At 40.4% G+C, this 23606-nt stretch overlaps 1 protein-coding gene across 1 annotated transcript in view; it reads right to left on the bottom strand.

Moving 5' to 3' along the window:
- Positions 1-22442, bottom strand: part of SPOCK1 (SPARC (osteonectin), cwcv and kazal like domains proteoglycan 1) — a gene marked incomplete at its 5' end in the record, with an annotated part of 409034 nt that extends 386592 nt beyond the window's left edge. The window contains 3 exon segments of the mRNA XM_082211637.1: positions 21456-21623; positions 22174-22409; positions 22412-22442. Of these exon segments, the coding sequence (XP_082067763.1) occupies positions 21456-21623; positions 22174-22409; positions 22412-22442 (435 nt within the window).
- Between the last annotated feature and the right edge of the window lie 1164 nt (positions 22443-23606).

The raw sequence follows: 23606 nt of genomic DNA, 5'->3' as shown, positions 1-23606 counted from the left end.
TGATCAGATGGTTTCAGGAACACAAGGACAGTGTAAAGCCTCAGCTATTCAGGGGAGGGGGGCACCTCTGAAACCAGTAAAAGCTTCAGAGGCATGTCTTTCATCTTAGAAAATCCTAAAATGGGTGTTTGGTCCAATCATGAGATCTGCTGCATCTCTGATGTCAGTGGCCAATGTAGCTGATCAGAAATTTACTAGTCTAGCTCCACTTTCTTAATGATTGTCTTTATATGTTAAGCCACTCTGATCACATGAACATAGAATTAAAAATGTATCACATAAGGTTTGCCATATTTCAAATAAATGGTTTTATAACATTGACTTAATTTTATGTGGAGAGAGATAAAATTTTGAAAACAGTTCACATGAGGTGTTATTTGCATAAACTGGTACATATGGCATCTTAATCAGGTATCCACATTTTGCTGTTAGTAAAAAACCCAAATAATCAAGTGCAGCCCAAGACTAATTAAAGAAGTGCGAGTTGCATTAGAGTTTGTAAGTACACCTTTGCTAAACTGTGTATACTAGGAGTGTGCCCAATATGACCTCCACCTGTGTACTTTTAAAAAATTCCATTCTGGTTCTGAGTCACTCCGTGCTGTCTCCACATCAGTTCTGAGCCTCTTTGTACAAGACAAGCTGTGTTTTTCCATTCAGTATATTGAGGAATCTAAAAATAGCTAATACATTTCCACATTTTGACCAAAGTCAGTGAAATTTATGGACACAGGAACCCTTCCCCAATCAATTAAGCCTGCCAAATTGCAGACAAATAGGCCAATAATCTTTTTGTCAGGGAAGTAAAACAGATAAATTTTCATCCATGGTCCTTTAAGGTGGGGGAGAGGAGATTTGTTTCTTTCCTCCCTTAAAATAATTAAGAGGTGGGCAAGTAGTGTGTGTTATTGTTTGTATTTTTCCTTTAAAATTCACACCAGCCTTTCCTTCTAGTGGTTGTTTTTATCAATGAATGGACCTTTACAAGTTTCCCAATAGACCAGGAGTCAGCAAACATTTTCAGCAGGGGGCCGGTCCACTAGCCCTCAGACCTTGTGGGGGACCGGACTATATTTTGAAAAGGGGGGGAAAGAACAAATTCCTATGCCCCACAAATAACCCAGAGATGCATTTTAAATAAAAGGACACATTCTACTCATGTAAAAACACCCTGATTCCCAGACTGTCCACAGGCCAGATTCAGAAGGCGGTTGGGCTGGATCCGGCGCCCAGGCCTTAGTTTGCCTACCCATGCAATAGACCTTTCAATGTGTCTAGAACACTGCCTGCAGAGTTCCGAGGGGCTCTCTTGGATTCTTTAAAAACTTAAATGCCTCCCACCCCAAAGAAAGGTGCCTCCTCACAATGTCCCACAGGGGCCTGGGACTTGTCTGTCCATTCCCAACAGCAAGGACTGGTGGACTGGCTGGCTGGGGTCCCTCGCCTGCCAGAGACAGAGGTCAGAGTTGCCGGTGACCATCCCTGACCATCATTCAAGGAAGCCCACGGTTCCACAGCACACTGGTTGAAAACCACTGCCATGCGCCATTAAATAAGAGCCCTATTACTGCTCTTGCCAAGTGAGACAAATACTGTAAAACAAGTACTGTAAATAGCTTTGCTTAACAAAGATTAGTTATGTGACTCAGAGAATGACTCAACTGATGTTACCATGTTGGCTCATTTTAAAAGAAGTCAAAAAGGGGGGGGGAGTGTGTGTGTGTGTGTGTGTGTGTGTGTGTTTAAGAACCATTAACTCCCACTGTAAACAAGCTGAAAGGTGTTTTTCTTTGAGAGAGGATTCTTTTTTTCAAGTCAACTACTGAAATGCATCTAAGAGAGAACAGTAGAAACTTAGGAAACAAAGTAAGGCATCTTAGAAAACAGAGAGATAATACAATAAAAGCATATTGCACATATACTGTTTCTTGCTTTGGTTTTTTCCTATGTATATATAGTATAGTACAGTACAGTATAGGATAGGATAGGATAGAAATGGAAGACCTCATCTAGGATTTTCAGAACCGCAGCTGACTTTACAAAAGCTAAAGGCTCAATAAGGGCATTTCCAAATTGCTATGGGGTAATCCTCTTAAAGGCTGCACCCCAACAACAAAGTGCTGATAACACATCTTCTAAATAGGGTTCTGCTCAGGTGGAAGAATGTAAAATGATTACCAGAGCAACAATTCCAGCACTAATCAGATGATATTACCTAGGATGGCAACAACTACCCACCTTCACCAGCACTATGAATACACTTTTGGAATTTTACTTGTTCAAGCACTTGCAGGTTCAGTATTCCTGTGGAATGTTCAACCAGGTGCCACTTCCCTTTCATACAGACGTTATTTATTGTTGAGCTAAATGTTTAAAATGTGAACAAAACGTTTTACAACATGGATATCTATGGCACAAATATTTGATGAGCTACAACAGAGTAGCTGCTTTCTGAAGTAAGAGGAAACTAGAATATTTTATGGTGCACTGTTTTTCTGCTAACAGGAATGTCCTTCAAAATATGAGACATCTCTTTAAAGCATATGTCCCAGTTCCAGCAGTGTACACAGGGCTGCAAGAGATAAGAGAGCTCAACTCTCATTAGGATGCCAATCACTCTCCCTCTCTGTCTTCAGAAATAAAAAGTGGGTCTTGTATAATATTGGCATTTGGCATATATCATTAACTTCCAAATTATTTCAAGGCTACCTAGAGCATTTAAAAAGCTACACCTAATATTTTCTTGATTGATGCTTTTAGAGCAACAAATGCTTCCTTTTGTGTTCTCTCTCGTTATCAACTTTATTCTGAAATATACACATATCATTACCACCTAGTAGAATGCCCACAGAAAGGAAGCATCAAACAAAGTTCAATGGATACACAATGAATCATGTCCTTCTTACTGCATCGGTGGCAGGTGAGTGATAGTTCCATTATAGCAAGTAGTGCCTGGAAATGGCAGATGAAGCTTGATACACAGATTCTGAAGCTTTGTGTAGGCTGACCAGACCTGGAGTGTGGTAGGCTCTAACCTGCTAGAGGAGTTGAGAGGTTCAAGGGCTTTAATCTGCAGTACTTTACTTCTGCGAGGGTGGGGGAGACAGGTGTTGCAGAGTCTTCATTATCTGAATCAGAGGAAGGTGGCATTGTGGCCAGGAGGTCCCCAAGTATGATACTGATGGTTCTCCCTTTGAGTTAGCAGCCTGAACTTCATCCTCATCAGAGTTCTTTACAACACACTGCAATGTAATATGAATTCCAGGGGACACAGTTTTTTGCTAACACAAACTGGAGGCCTTTGTTGAATATTTATAGGAACTTGCCTAAAAAAAATGGATGCGATGGCAAGCCTGCTTTAGGGTATTGAGTGGGTGTGAAACGAAAGTCAACCAGTGACTTTTGCTCTTAGAAGGACAGGTGTGCTGGTAGAACTGGGCAAAACTAAAGGGCAGCTACAGATGCTTATAAATTACAATTTAATTTGTTGCACCTCTAGCTCTCTGAGTTTAATCTGAGTCTGATGGATAGTGCACTTTTAAAGATGTCTCTCTTGATCTTTATAGCCAATAACAGTAGCTTAAATATTAGAAAATTAGTTTTAAGGATAAAATCCTTAAGTCCTCTATACATCCTTTTCAATGGTGTGTCTTGGCTTTGGAATGCCCTCCCAGAAGAGCTATATGTGATTTACAAGTTTTTATACATTATTAACACATCCATTATTAAACTATATGCAACGCCTCAATGTTTTCTGGGGTTTTCTTTAAAGGATATTTGGATTTCTGCTTGTGATCTACATGTATTGTACACTGTCCTAGAATCTTATTTGATTAAAGGTTGCATAAGAATGTCATCTGTCCATAAGAACACAGAAGGCCCCTAAATATATTAAAGATATGAAGGGGCACCATGCAAGTACTAAGGAGCAAGACTGCACCCTTGGTCTTACCCCTAGCACTGGACACATTGCCTGCCATTCCACGTTAGTATTGCCACCTACTCCCCCCCCGCAACCCCCCCCGCAACAACAACAACCCCTAAACATGCAGGCAATTGTCTTGTGGCTATGCAACTGATTTGACCAACTCACAAACCAAATCAGGTCAACTTGTACTGATTTGTGCTGAATTGGGATGAAGTTGAGATAGCCACTAATTGTTACAGAACAGGTTGGGTGGACCCAAAACAATTTGTAGTCATTTATGCTGCTCTGTAACTGTAAATGGTCTATCAAAAGTCAGAAAGTCTATCTCCAAATAGTTGTAATAATTAATTACAGAGGAATCACATCTTATGGAGGGGGTTAGCATGCACAGTCCTACATACTAGCCTGCATAAAATAGAGGCAGAAGATGGCATTATGCCTCATGGAGTCAGGACTAAAATGATGCACTACCAAGGAAGACTCTCTTAGCCATTTTCTAGATCTGAAGCAAACTTTAATCTAATTCTCAAGTTCACTTCAGACTTGCCCTTTACCTCCATCAGCATGTTGTACACTGTTACATACATGTAGAGATTGTTTCTGTACTAAAAGAAATATAGAGACTGAATATGGAATGCACTATTCTTTCCTCCTCAGACTGCAACACGATTTACATCCATTTGTAGTACCCACCTTGATTTTTGGATTTAAGGGAAATGACCATTTAAATGTATAAGAAAGTTCCAGAACAGCAGACAGTTTAAAATATTTCAGTGCAGTGGTTGTCCTCTTAAAGTATGAACTTGACCACAAATTGCTTGAAAATGTGTCCCCTAAGTTTAAGGTTGCTCAGAGCTTGGATGAGTTGCAAAGTAGCAAATGAAAACATTTAGAATGCAATTGTACAACTGAGGGTTACCACAGGACCAAAAGTGTGTTGAAATGATTATGCTGTCTCCCCAAATAGTGCAGAAGGCGTTTAAGTTAACGACTATTAACTTGAAGGTACTTGACTCATGAAGCAGTTTAAAGTCTAGCCCACAGCGATACATGAGCTCAGATGGCCTTGTCAATGTCTGAAGAAGGAAGAGAGCAAAGTAAAAGCACAGAAAGAAAAAGAACTGAGATGGGAAGCCAGCTTTTAAAAAACCTGATATTCTCAGCAACTCTCAAATAAACCCTGCCTTCTAGCCTTTAGCAAAGTGTTCTTTGTTCACAAACAGACTAAACTAATAACATGAAGTATGGTGATCGATAAAAGGGTCATGATACTGGGAATTCCTAGGTCTGTAACTAACTGTATATAGCCAAGAGGAACTCTGTGCTGGACACTCAGACGTGAAAAGGCTTTTCAATTTTTTTGCTCCAAATGCGCTTCTAGCTAACATAACCCAAAAGAAAGAGATGATGTTGTGCTTCACAGTTGCCTATCTGTGTAGCAAGAAAAGGAAACGTGGAGAAGTGATTTCAAGAATATCTGAATCAATCCTTGGCGCCAGTGTACAGGTCAGAGGGGAGATCTGGCCCACCCTCCACAGGCCACTTTTGACAGGTGGGCAGGGCCACCTAATCACCTGATGTCATGAGATGTCAGGTGGCAAATTTCAAACACTAAGAGCACTGCTGATTCTTCCTTTCTTCTACTGCAGCCATGGCTTGAAACCAAGGTAGGGCTGCTAAGATTCCTGCTTAAAGCAGGGCTTGCATTTGACACCACATTTAAATTCAACTCTGACTGCCAACCCTTCTTTTGGCAGGGATTGGCTTCACTTAGGACTATATGATATATACAATATATTCATATAGTACTTGTGCCAGTATTAGTTCCCTAGCTTTGGACCCCTATTTCAACATGTACAAGTTCATGCTTCATGAGAAAATAGCAAGTAATAAAAGTTTGAGAAGAGGGTAGCTATAACACAAGTCTTGTATGCCTACCTGGAAATTGCTCTTAGCTGTTACTGTGCATAGGATCCCAGGCTAGAGCGAACAATTGAAAACTCCAAGACACAGTCCTTGCAATTCAGAAATCCTACTCAGAGTAGACACAATGAAATTAATGAACACGACTAATTTAGTAGGATACAATCTAGGGCTACTCTTACCATACTGCAGAAATATGCCCATTCCTATATTGAGTGGGTATGAAAAAAGTCACTAGCTCACAGGCTTAGTTCTGGTGTTCATAGAGAGCCTAGCTAGTGTGATAAAACATCTAAGCATCTATTTCTTATTATTTCAAACATATTTTTAATGCTTACACAAAAAGCGAATTAAGAAGAATCAGTTCACTTATTCACCAGTTCTGCAAGCTCAATAAAATAAACCGATATGTTTATAAAAGACAAAAATGAACACCATGCAAAACTAGAGCAATATGTCATGGACTGTTACTTTAAAAGACTTCACAAAACTCTTAAAGCTGAGCTGAACTTCTCAGCTGCTATCTAAAGTATGTGGTATTTCTTTTTAACTTTGATTCCTCAAGAGGAGGATAGGGCAACTGATGCTCTCCAGATGTTGCTGGCTACAACTCTCACCATCCCTGACCACTATTTCCAACAATTTGCCCTAGGAGATAGAATAACTTTGTTCCTGCCCAACACTGTAACTCTTATATTTCTGCTTCTGCATTTCTTGTGATTCTGGTTGTGAAGAAATACAGGACATTACTAGTGGCACACAGAAGATGTTGTCTGCAATGTAGCATCAAAATTTACAGTTCAACATACAGAACAGAGGCATGCATCACAAAATATTACTCATCTGGAAGTGAAATATATACTATACACTTAGAAGTTCTAATTGTATATACCTGAAGATGCCGTCCCTGTTTTGTCAAAATCATTTCTTTCTCTCTCTCCTTTAGAAGTCCAAGGAATGAAAGCACAGTATAAAACATGGCTGCTATGTTTATCAGAATGCTCTATTCATTGTAGCCTGAAGATAAATATAAGCTATCTTACAAGATAAGCATCCAAAATGTCGTTTATCTTTGGCTTTTTTTGAAGCCATCTGATTGTGAACCAAGAAGAAATTGGGAAAATAAAACCAACTGATCCTGGCAATATAGGACAGGATGCAATAATCCATCGAGTCTCTTCAGGATATAAAAATAATATATCTGTTAGATTAGAGAAATAGAGTACTTTAGAGTGGTTCTCCTTCTCACACAGAAGGGAGGAAAAACTCATTTTTCCCCCACTTGAAATTTGTACAAAGGACCATCTCACAACTAATCACGACACAGCTTTTGCATCTAAAATCTTATCTTCCTGAACAGTAGCTCACATGGACCCTTGTGATTGTGCCCGTAAGGCTACAACTGCTTTCTAAGTAGATTACATGGACCAAAAGAAACCACTTTGTTTTGCCCTCTGGCTTTCTATGTAGAACTAGTATCACTGTGAAATGCTCACAAAACTCCTTCACACATTTCCTGGCTTTAAAGAGCTAATGTGAAGACAGGAAAGATGAGAATAAATGTTTTTGTTTTCCCAAAAGGAGGAAGTAAACACATTATAATATATCACTGATAAATCAAGACCAAACTGAAAACTTTTGCTATTCTGCATTACACAAAAGTAACAACTTTTGGTTAGAGGTTGGCCAAATAATGGCACTAGTGACATGTTTTTCACATCAGATATACAATCCCAATTTCTCTGAAACTGTTACGAATTTCAAAATTGACAAAAAAGTATCACTTTCCAATAAGCAAATACAGTAAAAGTCAGCTAAATAAAATCTGGGTTGCTCAATTTTCTAGTTGTCACAATTGTGAAGAAAAACAACTGGAAGTTGACAAGCAGAAAAAGGATGAGTTATTCTGCTTTGAATACCTCTGTCCCTCCCAATGCTTCTTAGATCCTGGCCCTCAGCATCTATATCCTTACTGCTTCTCCCCTCCCACCCTCACAGTGTGAATTCTCATCACCCTGCCAGTACGGTGCTTTATACAAGGCAGTATATTTTATGCACATTGATCTGGCTTGCTCAGTCAATTAGCCAAAAGTATTTCTTTTAGTACTTTGTATCTGTTTTAAAGCACTGTTTTGTCTTTGTATAAACCTAAGCAACGTAAACTAAGTATGTATTATTGGAATGTTTAGTGGGTAAAACTAGGACTTTGCCATCTGTTCCATTTCTGATTACGAATGTAACAAACTTTTGCCATTACCTCAGCAAAAATGTTTAGTAATTTAACATGTGCTCCTTCCACAAATGGACTTGCAGTTCTCCATTTAAAGTGAAGCCTAGACAGGCAAGACAGAATGAGAGGGGACTAATATTAAAGTTGTTTGCTGTTGTGCAGCTCTCCTAGGGAGAGATGACATGATAAAAATGGGGTGTTTGACATGCATTCAGCAAAATATTGCTTAAGGCGCTCCTACATGGTAGTGGAGTGGGGGATACCAAGGACAATGCTAATTATACCTAGGAGTCAGTGACTGGGTTACCTTTCCTACATTAAAGCACTCTTCTGGTAATACAGGGTGAGTCCTTTAAAAGAGGCCCCGTGGATACAGAGTACACATGTTCCACGGGGCCTCTTTTAAAAAGACTCACCCTGTACAATCTGGCTTTCCTCAGTAACTCAATGAGGTGCTTGTAGAATTATTCAGCACTGGACAGCTCCTTGTGGCATCAAAACCAGGCAGGAAAAAGGGTGCATTATTGAAAAATTCAAGTTCTTTAAAAGAAAATATATGGTAAAGGGACCAACATACATTTTTAAGGGCACAAACACAATAATTTATAAGAGGGTGGTGAAGTAGCAACAGTTAATAGAAATGTTTGGTATTCAAAAACTTCTAATTTAGATAATTTCTAGTTATTTAAAACATGTTTATGCCACCCATCATTGAAAAAAGGGAAATTATGAGTTATTGTTAATAGTACATTCTTAAGTTTTGTGTATGTAGTAATGTGTCCAAGTAACTGCACAGGACTCCTACACATGGCTATAAAATTAAATGTAGAAAACTAATTTATGACACACACAGCTCTTCTTCAAATTTAGTGGTTTCTACAAAATTTGGAATAATCATCATTGTGAAAGCTCAGCACTGAGTTATATACAACTGTGGATCTAAAATGGTAGCAGTAAAGCATCCTCTTCCATCTGTAGAGAAATAAAACTGCAGATGAAAGCAACTGGACTTACTGAATGCCAACATAACAGTTTGTGCAGTAGACACAGATGTTAGGAGAGTTAGGCAGAAACTAGTCAGTCTACATCTGCAAGTGGGTTGGTTTGATTAGCATGGTTTTATACATCTCCTGCTGATGTTTCAGTTTTGGGACAGGTAGAAATAAGGAGAGTAGTCCCTGTAAGGTTTCACATTTTTCAGAAACACAAGGGAGACCAAACTAAATGTCACTTGGAAGGCACAATGACAATATATTTCTTCTATGGTGTATTCCAAATTAACTCCTTGGGATCATTCCAGAATGAGCTATTTGTGGTTTGCAATCTTAAACTGCAGTTTAAAACTAATAAATACAGTGTGTCCACTTCACTGAACTTCAGTATGGAATACGTAAGAACTGGAGGAAAACTATTAAAGATTAGATCAGGTGATCCTCATGCTGTGTGAAGTGAAATGCCTGGTTTAAGTGTTGAAGATTTTGAAATAGCTATACACATACACCCTGATATTTGGGTAATGAACCAATGTACAATGAAAGAAATGTGAACTGTCAAAATATTTAAAGAAAATTACTTATTTTGCAGGTATTTGCTCATTGATGATTAAGTTGTACACCACGCAAAAAAAGGAAACCACTTTCACACATATAATTACAAAGACACATGGGATAATAATACTACACACTGCGTTTCCAGTGATCATCCAGTACTTTATTACAGAAGTGAAAAAGTGAAAAAGCTCTAGTTTTCCAGGACAAGTTTTAATTGGCCAATATACTGTACTGAAAAAGCATGTACTGAAATTAAAACTAATGATTCAATACATATTATTTAAAAGGTACATCTTATGATCAAAGCGCTTTATAATTATCACCTACAGATTACAGAAAGAATTAATGCATATCAGCATTAATTATATATGCAAAATTCAGCTTGTAGCAGTTGGGCCTTAGAATATGCTATGCAGACGTTTTCCTTCTCTTGGATGCAATTCCTAGTACCCTATTCCTCAATTTGAAGTATGGAAAGAAGCCAAATGCATCCCACTAGCTATGTATCATGACCTGTTGGGTGTTTGACCTGTTTCCATGGTCTCATGCAGGCATCAAAAACAAGAAATAGTTAAAACTTGCCATTCATAAAATGTCAAGGAAATGCACAGCAATCACAAATACAATGGAACATAAAATATGAAAACAATACAAAATATCATTAAGTCATTAAGCTTGACGTAAGAAAAATTAAACAAATAATTAGGCTTGTTGGCATAAAGAAAGGTAATCAAAAAACACCTGAAAGTCCGCTGTGAGGGTGCCTGCTGAATGTCTACTGGAAGAGTGTTCCACAGCATAGAAACAGCAATTCTAAATGCCTGACTTCTAAGTTTAAGTAAGTCAGGCTTATGAAACCTGGGGGACAACTAACTAGCTAGTCATGCTCACCTTGGTGGATGCAGCTTTTAAAACTACTTCTATGTACCAACTATTTAAAGCTGAATTCTATATGCTCTTTAACAACTAAATGATGAAACCAACAGTTCTCTTTGAAGGGGGAAAAACCTGTACAAGACTTTACCTTGAAAGTCATTCAATAATAGCATGATAAGCATAATGGAGAGCAGAAAGCTAAAACAAGGTCCTCTGTGGCCAATTATATAAAAAGCAGCAGATGAGGACAGAACAATGAGGATGAGCAAGGCATCAGGTTGATACATCTGTGATATTAAGCTTACAAAGGATCAGATAATAAAAATAAGCCTTGCTGTTAAAATATTGAGCAAATATTCAGGTTTAATACAGAATTCCATGGGAATGTCCCTAATCAAGAAAGTATGCCTTAGAAATGAGAAGCTGTCAGTTCAGTTTCAACTGGGACAGTAGTTCATTGCAGGGGGTGCATATAGCTCAGCCACTGAGAACATGGTTTGCATGCAGAAGATTCTTAGGTTCAAATTTTGCAATCTTCTGTTTTTCTTGCTACCCCTTACCCTCCAGAACAGCTTTCGCAAGGGTGTGAGGCTTGCAAGGAGTGAAAGGGGAATTCCATTGCAGAAAGGGACATTCTTGCACTGATGGACATGTTAGTTGGATAGCACTCAGAAGCTACGGAGGCCTAGGTCATATTGATAAGAGAAAGAAGGATTTGCAAATCCACATTTGAACTTAGAATTTGGAAATAGCAAAAAACTTATGTAAAGTACTACTAACATGTGCACAATAATGAAATGCATCTTTAACCCTCTCCAAAAAGTATGAACATATAATACATTGATAAAATTACAAAAATGTAATTATATCTGATTTCATCTATCGAGAATGAAGCTTGAACGTCAGTGTGATGTGATGGACAACAACTGCCATGTGGCAATGAATTCAAGAGCTTCTTTTTCCATTTAGATTTACCAAAATTTAGCATGTCGTCCAAACTTTAAAGGTAAAGGTAAAGGTACCCCTGCCCGAACGGGCCAGACTTGCCAGACTCTGGGGTTTGTGCGCCCATCTCACATCTATTGGCCGGGGGCCAGCGCTGTCCGGAGACACTTCCGGGTCACGTGGCCAGCGTGACAACGCTGCTCTGGCAAGCCAGAGCCGCACACGGAACGCCGTCCAAACTTTAAATTGAGCTTAATCTTATCTACGGTTGGTGAAAGCAGTCCAGATTCATTAGTTTTGGTTTGGCATTGTTTTGTTTCCACTGAGCATAGTTAAACCACAGTATGGGAACTTTATCTACATGAGAATTAAAACCCAAGCTCCAAGAAGCCTAGGTGGATTTACAAATACACTCTGGGTCACGAGGTTCCCCCCTAGGTGTTATAACAGGAGGTCCCAGTTTTCACCGTAACACTTATTTTTTCTTATGTTGAGGAAGAGAAGAAAGTTGGATAAGCATGCATGAAACAAGGTTTCCCAAGTCTAATACAATTACATTTGGAAGACAGAATGCACACCTTCACTGAAAATGTTATTCTCAATTTCATTTTGTTATTATCTTTCATTTTCTTATCTTTACAAGGCAATCTCTTTTCTATGTTTTATGATTATTACTCATAGCTACACCAAAGTGTTTGCATAGCACAATGAATAAGCTTTGCAAAGCTTCAATGAAATCTAAGACACAGTATATTGCATCCTGGTACATATGAGAGCACTAGAAAAGTAATAGAATTCTTATACAGGTCAGGATGTTCTGAGTATAATAGGTTTGGGAAAGCTGGCTATCACTTGGGATACCCAAGTTATAAAATCTTGATTGTGTGGGGATTATTCATGTGCTTCTGTTAGCAAAAAAAGGTGCTACTAAGAGTTTGCTTTGGAACCTTCTGTAAGAACATATCCCCAAACTAACAAAATAGAGATTTGTGGTTTTCATCGCAATCTCAAATTATTTACAGGACAATTTCAGACAGCAGGCCAAAAACGTAAGATTGTATATAAATACATATTGCCCAATAGTGCTGTGATAATGTTGGCTTATATCCAAACTAAATCATTTTGTGCACAGAATGACTTCTGCAAGCACAAAAGAACCCCCCCTCCCTCTGCTCCCCCTGGACTCTAAGTCTGCTCCATAGGTTGGGTAAAACCGCAGATAGAATTTTTGGGGGAATGAAGGGGCAAGAGGCAGAGGGAAAGTTCCACTGTCCTTGCAAAAGTTGTTCTGGGCATATAATAGTTAAGTTGGATACAACACAATATTATTGCAAATGCCTCTCAAAAGTTTTTCGCTGTCCTCTCCTTGCCCTGCTACAAGCATATAGCAAGCACACCAAACAAGGAGACAGTTGAACTGACTTCAGTGTTTACACTACCAAGGACATTTTTATACATCTATCATCTGCTGTCTTACTCTCCAGAGTCCTAGCCTGGGAGAAATACAGAAGAAAAAGTTTTCATACCCATGTTAAAATGTGTGCATTCTGAGAAAACACAGAGAAGGGCTCAATATGTTGAAGGAGCGGGCTGAATTTATGGTGCTTACTGTAGATCATTAAGTAAACTAAGGCTGCAATACTATACACTTGCCTAAGAGTAGTAGGTTCAGCTGAACTCAGTAGTACTTACTTCTGAGTAGATATGAATAGGATTCCACAAATTAATTTAAGTCACTTGCGCCCATTTAATGAGACTGATTTTCTGCTACAATGGATTACAAACCAAACAGCTTAGGTGACAGATAAAAGACTGGTCTACTAACCCAAGATGCCTCCCTGACAAAGCCTCTGCTGCACAAATTTAGGAATTATTTTAACTATAAGCTGCCTCTTAAAATGCCACTTGCCCTTGAATCCCACTATGGAATAGCAACCCTGCTCAAATGAACATTCAGTTTTTTAAATGTCAGACTGGCAGAACAAAGTTCTTCAAGCAATAACAAAGAAGTGACAATATTCAGGAATTTAAGGGGCAAGTAATTTGGTAAAACTGAAATCAAGGTTTAGATACACTGGTTAACAACATGGTGAGTATAATGTCTGGGAAATAATTGAGAGAAGGGGTATATATAAAAAATTAATTAGATATGCAGTGTTTGGTATGCTAACTATACGAGATCTTGAAAAGTATAGGTAGCATACCAAATTCTGCTTTATATCATCCTGGACAAACAGTAACTTTGTTATTAGGTCATTTTAAACTAGATCAAATTAATTAACAAGATTATATAACATATACATTTCATGAGATAAAAGCCTACAGCACCCAGTATTCTCAGGTTTTCTCCTATCCAAGCACCCTGCTTAGCTTGCAAGTTGAGATGAGATCAGGCATGTTCATAAACTATGGGGTTTATGGGATGGTTAGGGGAGGGGTAGTGCCTGTGGTAGGGGACACATCATGCTCCTTCTGGGGTAGTTTGTCCACCTTTGGTACTCACCCTGCACTCAGATCTCACTTGTGTCTTCTAGAAGCTATCACCATTCAACACGCCTACACCCCAGGAAAGGGCTTAAACAAGTTGGCTAAACCAGGTGAGGGTAACCGATGGATCTCAAATCCTCAGCGAGTTATGGACTTCCCATGAATGTGAAAACAGGCTCTGGAAGATTGAGCAGCTTAGATCAACAGTGGGTCCAACAGTCAAGAAGATGGGATTTCTGCATGGACTGTAGAGGGAAGGGAGGGGCAGATGAAGCTTGTCAGCCTGGGAAGGCAGCCCTTCTAAGAGAAGGAAAATTCTGATCCCAAACCTCTGCTGCCTTCCTAGATATCTTCAGGAGAAGAAAAGGCTAAGGAGTAAACCCTACACAAATCTGGAGTAGAGTCCCTAAGACTGTTGGATGGCACCTTGTATGTCTCCTGCAGCCAAACATATTGCTCTGCTTTCCTTTGGACATCAGCCCAGGACCTCTATACACACTGCCCAGGCTTGCACAACAGGGAGGTCACTTTGGTGCTGCTAACATAGCAGTTGGAGTTCACCCCCGGAGGCACACCCCATTGTCTCTCAAGACAGATGGATGCTAACATCTCATAAATGCTTACAGTGCTTGGTTTTTTAATTTTTATGATGTACTGCTTTCCCTTTCCGCATCCCATTTACTGAAATTTCTTCCCCGGTTCCTTGAATCCCTCCGGATGTTAGTTCTGGGTTCTGAACTGATCTCTAAATTTACCCCACCTCCGATAATCTACAGAAAAATAAAGCCCCGTCACATGCAAGGCGGAAACCAGCTCAGCCTGCAGGCATTCCCTTGTTTTGCTATACCTGTTTTATATGTTTCAATGCATTCAGCAAAGTTAGGAAGTAATAATGCCATCACTTCTCCTCTCAGCTAGGGGTCAATGGATCATGCAAAGTGGGAACTAGCACAGCTTGGGGATGTCCCCAAGCTGCACTAAGCTCCAGCCTCATATTACTTCTTGGTTCTATAATATTTTACCACCTGCTTTTTCATGGAGCATTACAGAGTAACAAATGAAGATGACAGGTTCCTGCCCCAAGGAACTTACAATCTAAATTAAGAACAAAGGTCAGCAAAGGGAGCAGAGGAAAAGAGAAACCAGGATGACATTGGATTATATGTTCAGCAAGAGGTTACCAGTCTGATTTATTCTCTATGTAACTGTAAGGGAGGCAGAACATCTAACCAGAAGAGGGGCAGCCAGTGTAGATGGCCCTGAAGGGTGGGAAGCTTCTTTTCCACAAAACTAGACAGTATCAGGGCCTCTTTAAAAGACCAGAAAGGACCTTAGAATAAGAAAGTGACTTATTATAACCATCACTGGAACTTCATTGCTCTCCAGGGATATGAATTTAAGTTTCTCATATTGAACCTAATATTGCAGCTGCTACATCAAATGGTCTCTTCACAAATACATGGCAGGAGGGCAGCATCAAGTCCCAACAGAGTAGTGTACTTTCAAAAGCTGACTCTTTTATAGCTATACAAACCCACAGCTACACTGTTGTATACTAGAATGTGGGTCTGTTTTCCAAACCTGTTTTGTCTCTTACCAACTTTTTAATGAGGAGATACACAGAAGTGCTTTTGGCAATACTGTTTCATTTCTGTTTAGGTTTTGCCAATGTTACTGAAAAAGAGAATTTTGCCCAGAGGCTGCTTATTTAACAAGGGTTTAGGATTTCATCAATCTAAAAACAATTCACATCTCAAGCACATCTGGCTAAGATCTAATTTGCCCATTTGCCCCTTATCATCCTCGAAGGCATCCATCTTCCATATAAAGGTTGTCAAGTTTCTTCATTTTATTTTACCCAACAATTCACCAAAAGCTGAAATATTTCTTTTTCTTTCTCCATCCACAACATGAAGATAGCATGATCTCAACATCATTATAGTTCCCTGCAGCTTGGCTATTTTTGGTACCTATAACCAACATCCAGAAAGCAAACTATAACTTTTTTTCTAAGATGACAGACAAATTTGAAACATGGGCATAATTTTTAAAAATGCAGCCCAAGCTGATGAAAACTACCTTAAAAACATACTGGCAAATACAGAGATAACCCTGTCCAGTTCTATAACTGTAATTGTTCATAATTCAGTTCAACATTTCTCATTGTATAAAAGAAAGCTCCCTGAAAGCCATTGCACCCAATGTATTTTCTACTTTCAAACATTGCAATATGAAGAAACACTTTTTTGGGCATGTCAATAACCTAGCAGCAGGAAATACAGATATGAAAAATATCTATATGCAGGCATAATACATAATCATTTGACTGCTTGGACCTCTGTGGCTACAATCCAACTGCTTTAAAAATAAAACATTTCTAATGATCTCAGTGGGTCATTTACATCTTCACTGCTAATGATTACTGGGTTAAAAACTTGTGCCAAACATATTCTTTATTCTATATAAGCATTATAAAGCAAATACAAACCTAGACTATTTTATCTTCAAATATTTGAATACATGTGACTAAACTGACACATTTGCAAGGTTTCTGCTGTTATCACTCAAGCTTTTCAGTTTTGCACTGACCATGACACCTTTCTTAATGCATGCTCTAAGACTCCCCAATTTTTTTATATATTTGGAAGCTAGAAATATTCTCTGTCTAAATATTTTCATAGCTCTTGCATACACAAGTTGCAGAATATGTGTTCCTTGGATTAAAATTCATTATTCCAAATTGATTTATCAAATACTGATTTATGAGCACAAAGCAAATGGAGAAGCCTATTATCACTCCTGCTAAAGCATTGCTGTACTATTAATTTAGATTTCCTGCCATGAGTTGCTCTTCTATTTTGAAGCCAAATGAATCTGATTTGGATTGCTGACCACTGAGTTATTATATTCAAGGAAGTGGCCTTCAAAATAAAACATGATTCTCTCTCTTGAAAGTATGAATGGGTTCTACGCTGCTAAATTTTAGCATGGAAGGTATTTTTTATTCGGATCCAGAACTCCAGACCCTCCAACATTTCTCTGATGGAAATAGGGATGTCCTAAGGAAAAGCAGGACATTCCAGGATCAAATAAGAAACCGGGTCGGCTTCTGTAAATCCGGCACTGTCCCTGGAAAATAGGGACACTTGGAGGGTCTGGAACTCAATGGAAGTGGATCACATTCACTCTAAACTAAAAAAAGTGGTAGCAAACACCATTCCTTCTCCATATCCTAGGAGAAAAGTCCACTGATCGAAACAGGGGAAGTTAACACAAAGTGCCAGTCTGGGGAAGTGGAAAGCTCTGGATTCTAGCTGGTGATGGGGGGTTGGGGTGAGGTGTAGTGCTGTGCTAAACTGCCCTCTTAGTCAATATCCTCTTGCAGGATATGTATGTTTTTATTAACATCCTCCTTGCTGGATATCAATGTTTTCATCCTAGAATGCTGAGGCAAGACAGAGGTATGGTGGAGCCCAGGCAATTGAAGTAGACTCCCCAATCTAATGACAAAATGCCTTTAAGATACAAGAGAAGAAAAGCAAATGCACATCCTGCTATCTGGTGAGAGAGTCCTCCCTTTATTTCTGAGAGGGAAGTGTGTGTGTGTGCACTGATGATAGAAACACCCTTCAGACCTTCCTCCTCAAGGTTGGGGACAGGGATGCTTGGAGAGGGACCAGCTTTCATAACCCCTGGCCCCTACTTTTGTTGCAGTTCCCTGCTCAGGCATAATGCATCATATATTACAACTCATACTGGAACCCTGGTGCTATTTTAGAAACTGTGGTTTTATTTACAGTACTGCAATTGTGGTGGGATAATTAAAATTCACAGGCCTAGACTAAAAGGATAGTAAAAAGAGATGGCTATGACTTTAAATGGATAATGGTAAGCCATGGGTTTGTTCACATGTTACCCTGAACCCAGGTAAAAGCCTTTTCTACACATGCACAAGCATTTAAGTAAAAGAGTGTGCAGCCTGTTGGTTTGTGCAGGTATTATTTACCCAGGTACACAGACTGTGCACTTGTTAAGCATTACATGCAAATAACTGCATAAACAAGTCTACAGCTCAACAATCTGCATACTGAGATTGTACACTACCTGAATTCAATGTGTAAACATCCCTTATGAAATTTAGTTAACCGTTCATGAGGGGGAAGCAACGTTCCACAGGGATCTGAGATGGCTTGCTCTTCCTTTCTCTTCTACTGCACCAAAGTACATTTCATTGCCTTGAGGGCAGAGGTAAGCAAATGTGCTGGCTCATAGGATCGGGAAAAACATATGTTTTCATGGAAGGGCATTCACTGAAGCAAAAACACTTCCCAGCACATCTCGTTTGGCAACTTAAGTTTCTTATTCTGACGAAGTGCATTCCCCAAATGATAGCTCAAAACACCAAATATCCAAGTCATGAAAGAAGCATGATTGTTAATTACTTATGTGGTTTTAAGATTTAGTACACACAGGGCCATTCACCTACATACTAAACCCTAATGTTTTCCTGTCTTTTGATAAATAATCTTTTGACAGCATTACTACTGCCAGAGTTGAGGTACTCAAATCTCCTTTTAAGATATATGCCATGCAGAATTTGAATAATGTGCACTTCTCTTCAAGAAGAAAAATGAAGACTGGTGAGCAATCTTCTCCTGACATTCTAAGAAACAATCTACGAGTTTTCTGGTGTGCTAGGCCCAGTGACGTGAGTTAGAGCTGCTCCGGGTAATGCTCATTTCAATGGCCCAAATGTCATAGTAGAGTATGCCTTTGCTACCTCCTTTCATCTCTGAGGAAAATAGATCATATTAAATAAATAGCTCTCTTCAAGCACAGCATACTGGACCAATCAAACAGCCAAAACTACTGTATACTCCTCTACGAGGTGTGGAGAAGAATAATGAAAGATATATTTAAAAAATGAGATGCAAAGCAAAATGCATTTTGTGTTTGTGTTTCTCGGCCAGCTTACAACAAACCACTTTGAAAACAGAGGAAACTTCAAAAATCAGCTTGTAATTTTACTTAAAAGAAAAATTCAAACATCCAAATCCAATCTAAACAATGAGTTGAAACCAATCAGGTCAACTTCCCAGCTCACTCGCATCCACTAAACCGTACCAACTCTTAAATGTGCTTATGTAAATTACTATCTTTTGGTCTTCAAAAATCACAGTGGGAATACATAAAATGTAGTAACTAGAAAGTTTCATCAAGAATAGCCCACCTGCCCATTCACCTATGCTATGACAAATAAAAATTGCGACAAGATGATCAAGTAGGTAATAATTTTGTTAGTGAAGGGCTCATTCACACTTCTACTCATTCCGTCGTACTTCTACTTGTCCCATGCCTAGAAAGGATTGGCCCAAGCAGTTTTCTGTTTGACCCGCACTTTCTAGGCATAGATCTGAGTGGTTTTCCCCTTGCCCTACTCCTTTTGCAGAGAAAAATCAGTTCTTTAGTGCTAAAACCAAACAAGTCTCAATCCAGAGAAAAACCAAATTGCCATTTACTCCAACTGAGCACTAAAGAGCAGTTTCCCCTGGAGGGTGGGAGGAGGAGCAGGACAAGAATGGATAAGCCCTTAATTGGAATAACCCCCACCTGACTCCTCACACTGGAAGGCTATGGTTGTGCCATAAAATAATTACTTATATGGCATTATTGAGCAGGTAGGTTAATAGACTAGGAACTGCTGTGGACTTATTTGCAAGGCTGATTTATCAAGTATGTGGAAGGAATATTTTTCAAATGCTTTGTACTGGTTTCCGTACTGGTGTTTGTGTTATAACTCCTTTAAATGTTAGGTTGTTTTGAGCCACCTGCAAGCCACTCCAAGAGTGCTGTTAATGGATGGTCAATAAATATATAAACAGATAAATGTAGCATCCATGTGTTACACACCTTACTTATCTCCTTCCCCATATTTTATGCAAAATAAACCTGCATTCCTTACTAGTATACTTGATGTGTGCTAAGCAAAGGGCTGCCAACTTTTGGACTTAGTCCATTAGCTATGCTGCTATCTCTTGCTGCTTCCTACATACTGCTAAATATATTTAGTTTCATACCATGGAAAGTATAATTTTCTCTTTTCTGCACATAAAACCTTTCTTAAGGGGGCAGATAAAGACCACACTTCCCCCTTGCCAGTTAGCAACCACAGGCCAAGCATAGTGGTGGTTTGAAATGAGCAGATGTGGAGAATCTTTTGCCATCTCCTGGAGAATCCGCTCAAAGACTGCAGAAGGCCACTCATTAAATAAAATTCTTAAAAAGGTTGCAAGTCAAACCCACTAGACTCAATAGCAAAATTCCTGTTGACTTCTGACCATAAAGATCAATCCTTCTTCAGTCAGAAACATTAACTGAATCATAACACCTCCTCCAGCTTAGATACATTTATCATGATGGTTCAAGGTATCCTTAGAATTTTGTTTAATATATATAAGGAAGTTGAATAAAAATGAAAATAACATCAATGGGACTGAACTGAGGCTTTACTCAATTGGAGAACTGCTTGCAGTAAATAACAGATTGTAATAGTCATAGTCAAGTAAATGCCATCTTTTTAAGAATCTGGTCTTATTTTTCCCATAAGGCCTGACATAAGCAGATAAATGTTGCTGTGAATCTGCCTCATTGTTTTTAGAACACCAGGTGACCAATTCTTCCCAGCCCTACAATCCACTTGGCAGAATGCCCTTGCTTATACCAACTGCAAGGGAATGGAATGGTATCTGTTAATAGCTTACCACAATATTCCTTTAGACATTTCTAAATGGGTTACATTAAGCTTCTCAAATACCTAGCCTTAGTAACAAAGCCATTACATCCCCCCCCCTTACTGATCCTGGGGCAGTTAACCACAATGGAATTATTTCTCGAAGTGTTCATTTTCCCTAAAGTTTTGCTTATGAAATACATTTTCCCTGCCCATACAAATGCATGAAGTTTCAGCACAATCCATAAACTGGAGTAACAATGTTAGCTGAAATCATTCCTGAATGTTTAGTATGCCAAGACAGAGAAATACAGACACCATAACAAATACCCCTGAGAGCAGAACTGAGATAATAGAATCTTCTGCTTTGGTCTCCTGCCACATGTGCATGAAGAGAGCTTCAGGTGTTTACCACCTTGTGGCTTGAGTGGGTAAATAGTTTTGCATCCTCCCCCCCCCAGAAGGTTGCATTTAACAGCAACTAATCTCTTAACACAGGCACACAGAAAGTTCTCTGAAAGTTATGCCCTAAGGAAAAACTGAAGACCAAGAAAATGAGTCCTTAACCATATACAGAATACTAATAGTAAGAAGACTGAAACACAGCTGATCTTAAAGGATGAGGATCTTCTTCCAAATCTACAGCAACCATTGACATATACTGAAAGATATACCCATCCCTCTGACCCCACCGAAACAACACACCTGAACCATCAGACAGACCCTAGCAAGGGGGGGGGGATCTCTAAGGACCAGCTTGGAGGGGGGGAAAGTAGGAGTACTTACATCTCTGAACTTATTCCAATATTTATCTTTGTCGTATTGGGAAACAGTGCTCAGCCATTTGTCATTGTCCAAGAAATTCCCATTGTTGCTGCTCCCGGGGATGATTTCTGGATGCCTGCCTTCCACTTGCAGAAAACACCAAACAACTATGGCCAATATCCTATGCATCTGCAAAACGGGGCGCGGGGTGGTTAGGAGAGGGAGAAAGCAGGAAGAGAAGAAAGGTGGTGAGGAGGTGGTGGTGGTGGGGAGAACAGGGACAAATACCTGTCTCAGTCAATCAGTCCACAAGAAAAAGAAAAAGGCAAGCGTTCAAAACACAGCGGCTTAATAGCTCTAGGAGGGGCAAGGGAGGCGGGTGAGCCACGCATTTGATGGGAGACGCAGCTGACGGTCTCCTGAGCAGCTCCGCCGCACAGGGCGCTCCGTCAGAGGAACCTGGAGATGGAACCAAAACTGCCAAGGCAGCAGCAGCAGTCCTACCGGGAGGGGAGGGCGGCGGGTTCCCGGGAAAGTTTGAGTGGCAGAAGTAGGGATTCTCCTCACGGGCTTGACCTACCTTGGGAGCCCCTCCCTGCGCCTCCTCCCCAAAGGAAAGCAGCCGCCCCTCGGGCTGAGGGAATCAAAGGGCGCTCTGAGGGAGACGCGGGTACCTTTCGAAGGCGGCGCGAGAAGCAGCCTGCAAGTTTCCCTGCCGAGCTATTCCAGGCGCACTCACCTTCGGCCAGAGGGCTTTGCCGTCCTCCGCGCGCTGCCACCCGTTCCGCCTGGCTTTGCGCCGCCGTTCCCCGCTGGCTCGGCGTCGGAGCCCCGCTCCAGCTTCGCCCAGCCGCTTTGTGTGCGCTTGTGTAAGTGTCGGGCTGTGTGCGCGCGCGTGCCTCCTCGCCGGCTCGGCGTGAATCATCGAAATCTGGCGCCGCTTGCTGACCGATCGGTGGAATGGCGGAGGCGGAGGAAAGGAGCCGGCTCTTCCCGGCTGGGCTGCATCCCGGGGCCTAGCTAGCTCCTTTGCAGAGGCGTCCGCTGGGGAAAATGTTGGCACTTTCTCTGCTCGCTGCCTCATCAACGCAAAAGTACTGTGTGCAACAGCAGAGCTTCTTTAACCGTCTCTGCGTCTTGCAACACTCTTGCCCCAGGGGTCAGGCTCTCAAGGCTTGGGGTTTGTAAATGCAGGTGTGTGTTGTTGAGGTCCAGTGGCCACGAAGTTGGCTTGCGAAAGCTCTGTGTCGAGGACCCAAAATACTTTGGGGACCTCAGCGGTTGAGCTCAGCACCTGCATGGGAGACTTGCATTCGTGTGGTCGGTGCTATTGTTCTAGAAAAAGAGGCGCCGGAACTCACACATTCCCTTGTAATGGCAAAATAGCACCCACCTGAGAAGTGCAGGAACTGAGGGCTGAAAAAAGCAGTGGGTGTGCTTTCTCTATAGCAGAGTTCCCTAACCTTGGGGCGCCAGCTGTTTTTGGACTACAGTTCCCATCATCCCTGACCACTGGTCCTGGTAGCTGGGGATGATGGGAGTTGTAGTCCAAAGACAGCTGGCAACCCAAGGTTGGGATACATTGCTCTATAGCAATGTATAAGCAGAATTAGGGCTTGTGGGATCTATTTTGGGACAGGCGTATTAACTCCATGAACTGGAGCAAGGCACCAAGCAGTGACTGAACATACAGTGATACCTCAGGTTACATACGCTTCATGTTACAGACTCCGCTAACCCAGAAATAGTGCTTCAGGTTAAGAACTTTGCTTCAGGATGAGAACAGAAATCGTGCTCCGGCAGCGCGGCAGCAACAGGAGGCCCCATTAGCTAAAGTGGTGCTTGAGGTTAAGAACGGACCTCCCGAATGAATTAAGTACTTAACCTGAGGTACCACTGTATTCAGAATTGAGGAATAGGGTGTCTCTGTACACATACCAGGGCTTTGTATCACAAGTGAGCGAGTCTTTCTACCCACAAAATACACTCCCCAAGCCTTTATTTCAGCAATGAAGCTGGGAGGAGGGTAATAATAATTCATAATAATTTTATTATTTGTATGCCGCCCATCTGACTGGGCGGCTCCCAACAGAATATTAAAAACATGATAAACCATCAAATATTTTTAAAAAACTTCCCTAAACAGGGCTGCCTTCAGATGTCTTCTTGTCA

Source organism: Podarcis vaucheri (assembly GCF_965113315.1).
Source record: "Podarcis vaucheri genome assembly, chromosome: 2".
Lineage (NCBI taxonomy): Eukaryota > Metazoa > Chordata > Lepidosauria > Squamata > Lacertidae > Podarcis > Podarcis vaucheri.
The sequence above is the reverse complement of the archived record's forward strand: the minus strand, read 5'-3'. Positions and strand labels throughout refer to the sequence as shown.